General features: G+C 38.5%; 2 protein-coding genes across 2 annotated transcripts; both read left to right on the top strand.

Moving 5' to 3' along the window:
• Nucleotides 1–126: 126 nt before the first annotated feature.
• LOC135168290 (uncharacterized) lies at nucleotides 127–3,402 on the top strand. Its single transcript, XM_064132323.1, has 7 exons — nucleotides 127–795; nucleotides 1,019–1,113; nucleotides 1,217–1,387; nucleotides 1,454–1,674; nucleotides 1,885–2,099; nucleotides 2,296–2,546; nucleotides 2,653–3,402. Exons 1-7 carry the CDS (start codon nucleotides 628–630, stop codon nucleotides 2,978–2,980), a joined length of 1,449 nt encoding a protein of 482 aa, XP_063988393.1. The 5' UTR covers nucleotides 127–627; the 3' UTR covers nucleotides 2,981–3,402.
• A 162-nt stretch (nucleotides 3,403–3,564) lies between these two features.
• On the top strand, nucleotides 3,565–6,252 carry LOC135168296 (tetraspanin-33-like). Its single transcript, XM_064132329.1, has 5 exons — nucleotides 3,565–3,958; nucleotides 4,029–4,232; nucleotides 4,345–4,518; nucleotides 4,613–4,744; nucleotides 4,829–6,252. Exons 1-5 carry the CDS (start codon nucleotides 3,872–3,874, stop codon nucleotides 5,063–5,065), a joined length of 834 nt encoding a protein of 277 aa, XP_063988399.1. The 5' UTR covers nucleotides 3,565–3,871; the 3' UTR covers nucleotides 5,066–6,252.
• Nucleotides 6,253–12,568: the final 6,316 nt, after the last annotated feature.

The raw sequence follows: 12,568 nt of genomic DNA, 5'->3' as shown, positions 1-12,568 counted from the left end.
CTCTCGTGAAATTATTCTCTTGTTGCCTTGACCCACAATGCATTAGTCGTAATGAAGGTGATTCGCACTGGGTATCTGATTCTAATCGTAAATCGTTCCGGTAATAAATCTCTGGCGTGGGAGTACTCGGAGAAACTACGCATTCGAATAAATGCATTCGAAATGTTGCACTTGAATTATTCCTAATTATTCTCATGATACATCATATACAAATCAGTGATCACAAAAAATTATTAAGTCATTCTCCACGAATTATCTTGCAAATAAAAATTATCTTTAATTTTACGTAACAGCATGATCGCTATTTATTTACATAAAATCACATGTTTAGACCATGTCTCTAGAGTAAATCAGGAAAGGTAATGTCTTTTCCATTATTGATTCATTCCCTATATTTTTTTCTTTAATTCCCAGTATTCTTGTTGACCACCAATCGACGATACATTAGTGATAATGGAATGGCAACTATTTATATCAGGTTTTGCTGGGGCAGATATGCGTGGATAAATCGCTGAATATCTGCATTTCACTTCAGTCAATCTTCCGGCGCTTCTGCTCGATTCAATCTCACGACCAAACTCCTGCCAAGTTTTTCGATATTTCAGTCTTTTTCGGATAGTGGGCTTCATGGCCTCTGGGGAGAATATTCTAGTGTGGGACAGCGAACATGAGGACTTCATTCCGATCTGGAAGTTTTCCCTGTTCCGGAATTTAATTCTGAAGCATCGTAATCTCAGTTTAGGGGTGGAGAAAGCTAGACTGGAGGGACAGACTCTAAGGATCGGCTATCATGCTGTAGGGAATCATTTTTTACGGATTTGTCTGTGCACACGCTGACTTGACTACTTATTTGGTTGAAATTATTCTAATAAAAAATATCGAAATAGAATAATAATGATATAAATTATAATTCTATAAAATTTATAAATTGTAAGATTGCACGAAATAGAAATAAATTCATTCGATTTTTTCGTGCCTGATATTTTTGTTTATTTATCACGGTTTAATTTTGATGAAGGAGGTGAATTTGATGACTTTTGCGAACAACGGCACCAAGATCTCAGGGCTCTTGGGTGATTTGTGGACTATGCTCTCAGACTTATTGAATTTTACGTGAGTATCAACAATATTAATTGACCACTCGAATCGTCCACATAATTTGACTTTATTTTACAATAGAGCCGTCACAACATAATCATTACACATAATTATTTAGCATCGCAGCTATAGAAATACCGGAAGCTCAATTTGGCACTCAATCGAGCGCAAGTCACGTCGGTCTCATGGGAATATTACGACGTAATGAAGTAGATATTGTACCCCGCGTTGCATTCTACCTGAACACTAATGAGCTGATTGATTATTCCACCCCTCTCTGGACCAACAGGTTTGTCTAGCGATCTTTCCCAACAAGACACGAACCCTTGGGCGCTATTTTTATTTCCATTTCCAGCTTCAGGGTTTTCGTCAGACCGCAATTCGACTCTGATGACTCCTGGATATTCAAGGTCTTCGCCTGGCCTTGTTGGATCTCCATCATGACGTCGATAGCCCTCTTCAGTTTATTTGGGGCTCTTTCCGACAGGCTGAACGCTGCCAGATTTCAGAGGAGCAGTCTGGGGCATCTGCTCTCGGAACATTTTTTCTACACGTTCGGGGTGTTCTGCAATCAAGGTTTTTGTTGATTGCGCATTTGTAAAATTACTCACATTTCCAAATGCAAAAATGTTTGAGGGCTTAGTTATATTAAGCTATAATTCATAAAAGATTGATTGGACAAATGAGTCTCTTATTGAAGGTTTCTATATCCTAATTAATTAGAAAGGTGTGGAAGTTAATAAAATAGGTCAGTCCATTTATAAATCATTAATTAACTGTCATCAGGGGACATGCCCGCCACTATGGAACGGTCCCGTATAATGGCATTTTTCCGGAGGACATGTGCCTGGTTGATCATAAGCATTTTCAGTACATCTCTCGTTGCATCAATGACCCATAAAGAAATGCATCTGCCGTTCACCGGGATATCCTCCCTCCTGGCTAACACTGATTACAAGCTCGTTCTCACGACAGCTTCCCTAGCATTCAGCAAATTTCACGTAACTACTTTTTTAACTTTTTATCCTGGGGTATCCATATCAAGATATCCCTTCAGAAAACGTCTCACAGTAAAAGTTGACATGTCCCAGGATATGTGTCCTAAAAAACGTGCAATAAACCAGCGAAACTCTTCAGTACTTCTGCACCGAATTTCTTGTACGCGTGTAGTGACGCGATAAATTACATTTCTTTAAGGACTTCATCCTCCCGAATTTTACGTCCCCCAAGTACAGACGTAGATTCGAGTACACCCGTATCGCTGAGGATATGTACAGAAAGGGATGTCATGGAAGCGGTAAAACAGCTATTTTCGAGTCTGAAGACAGATATCGAGCCTGGGCAACTCGTACATGCACATTCATCCCGACCAAGGAGACTTATTTTTCAACGTGGATCACCACCGGAATGACGAAGGGCTTTGAATACAAACGTCCAATTGATAACGGGTAATTACAAATGATGAATTAACGACACATCTAATCACTCCCTATTTTTTAAAATTCGACTAAAATTTCGTTTTTTTATTTTTTCACTTTAATTCGATTATCAAAGGATTCTGAAATTAATTGAAGTGGGACTACTAACTGCCCTGAAGGACCGCTGGCTGATTCCCCCGCTGACATGGCCTCCGGATAAATACGTAGTAGTGGGAATGAAGCAAGTGTACATCATCTTCACAGTTCTATCGATAGGAGTTGTGGTATCTCTTGTAATTTTTACAGTGGAGCACATCGTTGTTATACATCGTCGATACCATCTTCGGAAGAAGTGGGATGAGCAGCTTCGCAAGCGGGCGCGAAGACTGAAAGTCGTGTGGATTCGTCGGAATTCCTTCGAGAACAAGAACGTCCTCGGGGAGAGAAATGCTTTTTTTCTTTGAGAATCGATACCAATGACACAGGTCAAGCAGTCAAATTATATTAAATAATTCAATTCACAAGTTGACAAGTTTGACTTTTCTTCAAACGACCCGCGTGACGCTTTACCTTCTCTCCATTGAACTGATGTACCGACGAATAGATGGTGGGGCCCTCCCTCGTCATGGGACTAGACCACAACTCGTCCGGATGACGCAGTTCAGTGGTTCTACGCATGCGTACTCGACCACACCAGAGTACGATCCTTTAATTAATTAATTTGTCGTAAATAATGATTGATAGACTAATGATAATGACCCTAGACTAATGATATCACCTAGAAACGATGTTGAAGCTATGGGCAAGGCCTATTGTGACCTTCAATTGAGAAATAAAAAATGGCGTGCACACTTTTTAAAAAAATGTTTTTAATTCATAAAAAAATTACATATTAACTATTAGAGGGAACTGATCGAGTAACAATGGACTACAATACACCTTCAAATCATCCGAATTGGAAAATTAGTTCATTTTTCATTATGTGGTGTTAACTACCTGGCGCTGCATGCTGGGTAGACAGGCCAAAATAACACCCAAGACTGCCCTCTGAATCGCTCTGAATCTGATAATCACCTGTCAAAGTTCCGCAGTAGTGTATTACATCCCTTATTATCATAATTATAAGCAAATCAACCCCGAAATTAGAAGTGCAACCACTGAGCACCAAAAATACCGTTGGGACGAGTGACTACAGCATGTGGAGGCTGAGTGATTCATCCGGGTGGCAATGAGTACTTTCAATATTAGTGTCTCTGTCTATGCCCAAGCGTTTTGTTAACACATATGTAGCCCAGTGATATCGGAAAAGAGATATTGAAAACAGAATATTTAACGAAGACCTCGACTCCTCCACGATGTACAACCGCAGACGCACAAACAATTTCACGTACGTCAGTTCGTGCGTCAAGTACATGATCTTCATTCTGAATTTTGTGTTCTGGGTGAGTTATGAATATTCCAGTCATTATTGTGATCAACGAAGTGTCAATAATAATAATCGTGAGTCATTAGCTGTTTGGAGGGCTCCTCATTGGCGTGGGACTCTACGCCTTTTTTGACAAATGGCAAACAACGGGATCCGTTAGAGTTGAAAATGTCTATGACGTTGTGCTCAATATATCTCTGGTTATGGTCATTGCTGGTGGGGTTGTTTTTATCGTCAGTTTCGCTGGCTGTGTCGGAGCACTTAGGGAGAACACTTGTCTTCTGAAATTTGTGAGTATTGTTATGGGATGAATTTCTGACTCACGAGAAAATTTCGCGAAGTTAGTAATAAAATCGCTTGATTTTTTGTTAAGTTGTGGATTATTAATTATTTTCGTTTCAGTATTCCTGGTGTCTGTTAGCTTTCTTTCTATTCGAAATGGGAATTGCAATCGTGGGATTTGTGTTCCCACACACCCTTCAGTCCCTGTTGGAGGAGTCTTTCACAGATAAGATTATACAGACGTATAGGGAGGACCCTGATTTACAGAATTTCATAGATTTTGGACAGCAAGAGGTGAAGAATTATAATTTTTATGAAATCTGCCTGAATTCTCCTGACGGCCATCAATATTCACTCAATTAATTTACTAATCCATCCATCCCTGCAGTTCAAATGCTGCGGTCTGAGCCAACAGGGTTACCTAGACTGGCAGAAGAACGAATACTTCAATTGCTCAAGTCCTGGACGAGAAAGTTGTGGAGTGCCATTCTCCTGTTGCATAAATACAACAGATATTTCTGTAAGTGAAAGATAAAACCACTCATCTTCACCTCCCCAACGCTTTCCCCCAGGATAAATTCTCAATAAAAAAATCTTCTTACAGAGTAGACTAGTGAACATAATGTGTGGCTACGAGATTCAAATGCTTCCCCCATCGGAAGCTGGCAAGAGAATTTGGATAAGTGGTTGCATAGAAATTGTTCGCAGTTGGGCAGAACGCAATCTCTATACAATAGCTGGCATAGCATTGGGCATTGCATTGAGCCAATTATTTGTCATTTACCTGGCTAAAACTCTGGAGGGACAAATTGAGATGCAACGGGCTCGGTGGAGATCCTGAGCTTGACCACAGGCCTCTGCCTACCGCTATCAAATTGATTCCCATCCTAGGAGGCAGATGGCCAGTGCTCGAAGTGCACATAATGGACACGATGGTGAAATTGGTGCTAATGCACGTATGGCAGTTCTCGTACTCCTCGCAATTTCACTCTACGTTGTATGTGTACTGTCCCTCATAAGACTAACAATATACTTCAGAGACTATTTTTATGAATATCTCGACGGTGGTCGAAAGGAGGAGCGTCTAGCAACATAATGACAATTTTCTAATCGCAATATTTTTAACATTTTCAAATCTCTTTCGGTGTGACTTTTAGGATAATTGGATCAATTGGTTTTCGTTATTTCTCCTTTTGTATGGATATAGATGTCTCGATTAGATTTGATGGAATTTCAGTGTCTCGAGTTATTGTTTCATAGACTTGTAGTATTGAATATCTTTTGATACATTGTGTCGAAATGATAGATAATTTTCTACCCTGTTCAGGAGAATCGAAGAAAATTATATGTTTTATATGCGATAAACTCAGTAATGTTCGTGACTCCTTCGCGGAGCTCATGCAGAAACGAGTAATGATAATTCTCAATGTCCAATGTACAATTACTGCCATTGAATACTCCTCACGATAATTTCACGTGTGATAAAATTCGAAAAAACATTCTCGTCCGAAGGAATTTTTTTCATTTGCATTTTAAACAATGACTTTCTTGATTATGACCTGTCAGTAGTAATTACGTAGGTTTTTGACAGGTGTGTATTTATCGCTAAATAATTAATGACTTTAAAAGACTTTTTCGATAGTATTTCTTCGTCTGATATTTTTCGTTAATTTCTCACGCCAATGAAATTCCCTAAAAATGAACAATTTTTTGACGAATTTTCTTCACACGTATTAGAAACTTTAGAAACACAATATCACAACCATACTTGCAAAGAAATAATGCAGTACTAAATAAGGAAAATGAATATAACTGGTTCATTTGCGAAAGCCATTTTAATGTTTATAGAATTGTAAATTTAAGTGCACCAGTTTCCATGAGAATAAAACGCACAAATTTACGGTTGCATTGATGCCGTTGTGCGAGTAGTTGAAAGAACAAATGACATAGTGATTTTAAAAAGACTAGTTGTTAAGCTTTTTTGCACTTAGATCGAGGAATAATAATATGAAAATAATAAATGAAAAACGCCGACCGAAATTGACCAATTTCTATGAATAAATATCATATTTATTTTTGTCTAAATGGCTTAGTTCATACTGACAACAGGCATGTGACTTCGACGAACAATCGAAATGAAAGAAAATTTGTATATTATCTAAACAATAATCAAGCCCATGTGCTTGGAATGCTTGTGATGAAGCGAACGACGAAAATATGGTGTATATACGTTAAAATTAATGATAACTTGCCGCACATAACTGTCTATGTATGAGATTTAAATGTCACATTATTCAATTGCGTTAAATACTTGGTTCAATTTCACATTTTCTTGATTGAACTCAAAGTTAACGATTACCAGTGCCAAAATCTATGCATTTATACGCTCACTGTCTCTTTATTATTTGTAATGGAACATGAAAAACTGACAATAATATTGTCTAGACATTGGTTTATTAATTAATTTTCCAAAGGAGTCTCAATGATTCTCACTAGTTGATTTTTTAAATCTGTAAGTTTGGGTTCGTGAAAACACTTGGTGATATTTTTTAGATTATCAGTTATGAATTGAGTAAGTGGTATTATGGATTAGTATTATGGAAATATATATTTACTAGTTTTTATTGGACAAGTATATTGTTGTAATAGTGACGTTGTCACAGATATTAATAAATAATCATGTATAATGGATACAACTGGTCAGTCGTTGCCATCAGGGTATTTTACATTCAAGGATGACTAGTATTATCTTCTGAAAAATAATTACTGGATTGGGGGGTCCAAAAAATGCGCATGTCTGTGGGAAATTGATTATTGGGCCCATTACCACAACCCACACCTTGTCGCAAAATCTTCTTTACCAGGACTGGGTATCAGTCACAACATGCCCTGTCATCGTTTATAATTCGCAGAGCCTGCACAAGATGGCGGTGGTTATCTATCGAACCTCATAGCGAAGCCCGCGGTAAAACAATGGAAGAGAAGAATGCGTTAATTAATACTTTATATTACCCAATCGTGAGTACTGGAGTTTTACGTCGGTCGTAAAATGTCAGTCGTACACAAAATGGCGGCAGTTTTGGGGCATTTCAAGATGGAAGATTTGCGATTATTGGGACTCCATCGGTATGTGAAAAATACGAACAATAGAAATGCATAAATATTGTGTAATTCAATCGCCATTGATGACCTAATATCGATTATGATTATGGTGAAATTGAATTTGATTAATATAATGGGAAATTAGCGAGTGCCAAAGCATGAATTTCATACGAAAATTTGATTTTTAACGACAAAAATTGGCGAAAATTATGTTTTTCAGAGGGAGGGGTAGTTTTAGCCAAAAATGTCTCTCCGCATAGTGATGTCGAAGAAAAATAGTAAAAATGGGAATTGAATGAAATGAGCAAGGATCCCCGGGTTCATTAAAATCCCGGCGATGGAAAAAGGGAAAAAGAAGGAGGGGATGGCCGCCCGACACGCGACGTGGTGAGGCTGCTACCAAAACTGAAAGTACAGCCCCCCTGTTGATCTCCACAATAACCTCGTTCAATGCTACCTAATTCGCAACAATGGCTGTTCCAGCCATATATTAATGATTTCGAGTCCACGTAGCAGTGGGATATCATACCCATCTACCCTGTTATGAGGCTATATGTGTAGTGGTGTCGAGCCAGTTCATGAAACACGAACAATAAAGCCCGGAGAGTACCACTGTTATATGGGGTAGGAAATTGTACAGATGCTCAATCGTTTGTCGTTGGTATACAGGGCCCTAGTCTCGGCCAATGCAGACTCAATTTTCTCGAATGACAAATGGCCCTGCACCCGAAACATTGTTCCCGGCTATTAAGGTACGTCCAACGAATTTAATGGCGCTCATGATTTCGATTAGGGTGTGAAAATCGTGGTTATGAATAATAACAGAAATCAGCATCAATTCAATGGAAAAAAAAGTTATGGTTTTCGGGAATTTTTATTGGATCGGTGGAGATAAATTTTTTGGTAAAATTTTCATATCTTTCTGAGAAAAACGACAATAATTTATCTAGCGCCCGGCTATTTTTTCACCCCGTGTACCATTTTATTCTGCATGAAGTTGATGCCACGAATCTGCGTGCACACATAAAGAGGGGTGATGTTATCGTGTCGACCATTAAGAAAACATCACGACGTTATGAGAATCTACCCGCGCTCCGTCGCTCAACGAACTGTTGGATCCGACAAATGATGATTTATATTAATTCAGATAGCGCACTGAGGATAAATATTTCTAGTAAATATTCATTTACTTCACGGAGATAAATATTCGATAACAAAATGACGTATAGTGTACCGTAATTCCAAAGCATTTTGTAAATTTTACAATGTTTCTCTCTGTATTGAAAAAATTATTTATTCGAGTGCGGGATTTCTCTGAGTTCATATTATTAAATTATATTTTATATTTTTATAATATATTTTCATTTTCACAGACCCCTCCAGTCTGGGTCCAGGCGTGCGTAGTGTCCCATACGCTAGTTCTAATTCACTTTCAATTTAATTGACGTCAACTATTTCGTCCATTACTCTTCTCCATCGGGCATTCGAGGAAGGCACGAAAATCTAACGGCACATGCACCCCGCCGACACCAGATTTACGGTGAGTCTAAATAACGTGTCCTCAAGATCTTCCTCAAGATTTTTTTCCCTTCTGAAAACACTTTCTAACTGGTGAATAATGACAAGTCTTTTGGTTGTAAGGACATTTGTTTTTTCTTCTTTCAAGTTTTCCATTTCACATTTTACCTCACCTCTATTTTACACCCTGCACATCCCCTTCGGGGGAAGTGCCGTTACAAAGCCGTCATTGGCTCACCAGAGACCCAGAGACTTACCTAATCAAGACATAATTCTAACAGATTAAATCTTCCCTCCGGTGTTTAACCATTTTTACCAGATTTTTCTCGGAAATTTAACTTCACGCTTGTTCATTCTGTCGCTTCATTAAAACTTGTATTCATATCCGATTGTACGCATGCGCATGCAGAGACGTGATGCATTCAAAGTGAATAGAAAGTGGGATGTTTAAAAATAATATAATTAGATGATTTATTGCATTTTTTATCAGATTTTTTTTACTAGAGTTAAATTAGCGAATTCTTAATAAGTTGAGGATCTGAACTGTCGCTTATTACATCTTAATCAATTAGATATACACGGGAAATGTGGTAATGAACCTCATTAAGAAACATAAAATTTTGAAAGATAAAATCTCGCCCGAAGGGTTCAACCATTTCTCCCCGTTTCTTTCTCGGAAATTTCACTCGACAGTCGTTCTTTCCCACGAGAGAAGGATTTTAGGTTGAAATTCAGGTCATTTTTGTGCTGAATATTCATTTTTCTTCGTCAGCATATGAAACCATTAGACAATAGAATATCAAATGCCATTGTAAACATGAAAAATAATATCCAAATCGTAATTAAGACACGCGAACAAAAAAATCCCTCATTTGGATCTCGAAAAATCCAAACAAAATTGTTGTTTGAAATAGAAAAACTCCAAACGAATGTTTCATTCCCTTTAAACAGATCAGCTCACACCGCGCCATATTCTCGGTTCAACAACATTTTTCCGAATAAAAAAAAAAATCCTCTCCGGAGGTACAACAACAGGAGCCCCTCAAAATGGCAGTTAACGCCACAAGGACAGATTTACCACGAGCTAGTCCCCGAGGACCTGTCTTCCAGCCCTGTGACGAAACGATCCCAGGGGTGCGCGTACGTTCATACATGTGAATCGAGAAAATTTAGCCCCCTCCCCCTCGTCACCTCACACCATAACCCACCCCTTCTCCCGCTGTACATACCAGTTTTCCCATACAAATTGTAATTCACCAGTGGACACACTGGAAACATCATAACGAGCACCATCAGCGGGAGCTCGTTACGCTTTTAATCGTTTCATCAACTTGTTGTTACAGCGGCTACCATTCTTTCCGCTTCTCTCATATTTTTTTTTAATCAAATATGCAGAGAGACACACCTGGGGAATTGCGAATAAAAATTAAACTTCTGGAATAATTGTCAACATTCGATGTCGCTTTTTGTTTACTCCGGTACCGATGGGATTGGTGATTGCTTTTTCTTTTATTCGATTGAAAACCCACTCTGTTTGTTATTTTTTTGTGAGAGAATGACGGGGTTGAAGGGGAGGAGGTGTGGTTTGGTGGGGAGGAGGAGAGTAATTATGAGAGGGAGAAGAAATAATTGTTAATGACGTTGAGGAATTATTGCAGCGAATATTTTCCTTCGTTTCTCTGCTTGTGAGTACAATTTAATTTGTTCACATCAGGACAAATATATTTTTTTAATCGCAAATTGAGAGGGAAATAATGGAGTCTTGGACAGCCATGAGACATCACACTCCACTTATCGCCGTAGATGATGCCGGTTAGGTGTGCCAAAGTGGGAGAGCCAGTGAAAATATATTTTGTGCCATCCAATGGGAGTCAGAAAATTGTTTCCCCTTTTGTGCCCTACTCTCCTGCTCGTTTGGGGCCTAACATTGTAATAGAGATACGACGATATTTTCAACTTGCCGAAACGTAGGAAATAGCCAGGTATATACCTGTATAAGTGGGCTGGGAGAAAACGTTAACGCTACGAAGGCGTTACCCACGAGGTAAATCAAAACCCCATTAAGAGCCTGGGTAAAGTTAACTCTCACGTGACTCGTGCGGGGTTCAACACGGTTGCGGATATAATATTACTCGGTTTAACTGTTGTTATTTTTGAGGGGCTCGAGAGAGATGGAGAGAGGCCTTTTTCATTTCGATGTGTGCAAACTTTCGCCGTCCAACTGCTGAAGAATTTCGACCGGAATTTTTGCAATTTAAATTGAAACGCTGGGAAGTTATTGCCGGGGAATTATGGGAATTACGGAGAGTTTCATTTTAATAGTTGTTAAATGCGGTGGGTAATTGATTTTCGCTGGAAGGGCAGGGGGGGTTGGGTTGTTCTGTAACGTGTGAATTATGAGACAATAATAATTGAAATTTTATTTCGTAGGAGTTTTCATGGGAAAGTATTGAAATATTTTTTCCAATGAATTTATGGAACATTATAATGTAGTCTGTGTAATACAGTATGTTTTTTTCTATTAACAACAAATGAGTAATTTAGATAAATCTCTGGATAAATTATATACTCAATTGTGTAGACATTTTATGTAAAGAAATGGAAAAATCCCAAGAAAAAAATTGTATTCCCCAGAAATTTAATTCAGGAAAAAAATTTATTCATGACTCTACATTATCCTCACCAGAAATAAGACATTTCCCGTAAAATATCCCTAATGACTCTCCCACGAATCTTCTCACCTCGGTTACATCCAACTAACCAATGGGTGCACGAAGAAGCACAGCACTCAGCAAACATTACTTTGGGGCGTTTGAGTATATTTTCTCTTTAACACAAGCCCTGAACACAACCAATGATTCTTTTCGTTTTAGGTTCAAGGGGATGCTGAAGAATCAACGTGTGCACTAGAGGTGTTTTTAACAAGGGTCTGACAGGCTCGTTGCCGTTGTTATTTATCGGTTATGTCGGCGCATCTTCCATCTCGACGAAAGAGAAGCTCTTACCAACAATCTCGCCGAGTCTTTCGTTCATTTCCACTGCTCTTCGTACGCAGCTTCTGGATGAAAACTATTTATATTCATTTGAGTGATAAAAGTCGAGAAAGGTGATAATGATAATCCCTTCTATTCTCCTTAATTCTCATATATTCTATTTATGAAAAATTCAAACGGATTTCTATTGAAATTTTTGTTCGGCGAGAAAATTTATTATGTGATGGGTTCGTGTTACAGGGTTCAACGTGCTGATGGTCTCCAAATGTCAGAAACTCTTGCGATGACACTCGGAAGTGTTTTCGGGGCTCTTGTCTAAATACAGCCCATCATCTTCGCTATATCGTAAGTAATGGATTGCACACATGTGAATTGGAAGGTCTGATGGGGCTTCTTGCCATCCAGCAAATCGACTGACGTAGAATGCTTTTTGCCTGTCCTGTAAACAAACTTCCAAAGGTATAGTTATATGATCAGTAAAACCCTCTGCAAAATGCGTAAGAGGAACCTCCACACTTTTTCCAAGCTTTTTAACGCATTATTTATGGCTCTCGCACATCAAGCGTCCAAATAGCCACGCGAAGAAAAAAAATGAGGAGAGATATTTTTTTCCTCGGTCCTTCGCGGGTGAACAAACTTAATTGAAAAATCCCCATTCCCCTAACAAATTTGGTTGAAATTCTATTTAATTTATAAACATTAGTTCTATTCAATTCTGGGGATTTTCAGGT

This window comes from Diachasmimorpha longicaudata, chromosome 13 (genome assembly GCF_034640455.1).
Source record: "Diachasmimorpha longicaudata isolate KC_UGA_2023 chromosome 13, iyDiaLong2, whole genome shotgun sequence".
Classification (NCBI taxonomy): Eukaryota; Metazoa; Arthropoda; class Insecta; order Hymenoptera; family Braconidae; genus Diachasmimorpha; species Diachasmimorpha longicaudata.
Note: the sequence above shows the minus strand (reverse complement) of the source record. Positions and strands in the feature narration are given on the sequence as shown.

Excerpts from the sequence above, each read along its gene's own strand:
- LOC135168296 (XM_064132329.1), top strand. The coding sequence starts at position 3,872 with ATGTACAACCGCAGACGCACAAACAATTTCACGTACGTCAGTTCGTGC. Across the intron at positions 4,233-4,344 it reads ACACTTGTCTTCTGAAATTT|TATTCCTGGTGTCTGTTAGC; the intron begins GTGAGTATTGTT and ends TTTTCGTTTCAG. Across the intron at positions 4,519-4,612 it reads TAGATTTTGGACAGCAAGAG|TTCAAATGCTGCGGTCTGAG; the intron begins GTGAAGAATTAT and ends CCATCCCTGCAG.
- LOC135168290 (XM_064132323.1), top strand. The coding sequence starts at position 628 with ATGGCCTCTGGGGAGAATATTCTAGTGTGGGACAGCGAACATGAGGAC. Across the intron at positions 1,388-1,453 it reads ACCCCTCTCTGGACCAACAG|CTTCAGGGTTTTCGTCAGAC; the intron begins GTTTGTCTAGCG and ends TTCCATTTCCAG. Across the intron at positions 1,675-1,884 it reads CGGGGTGTTCTGCAATCAAG|GGGACATGCCCGCCACTATG; the intron begins GTTTTTGTTGAT and ends AACTGTCATCAG.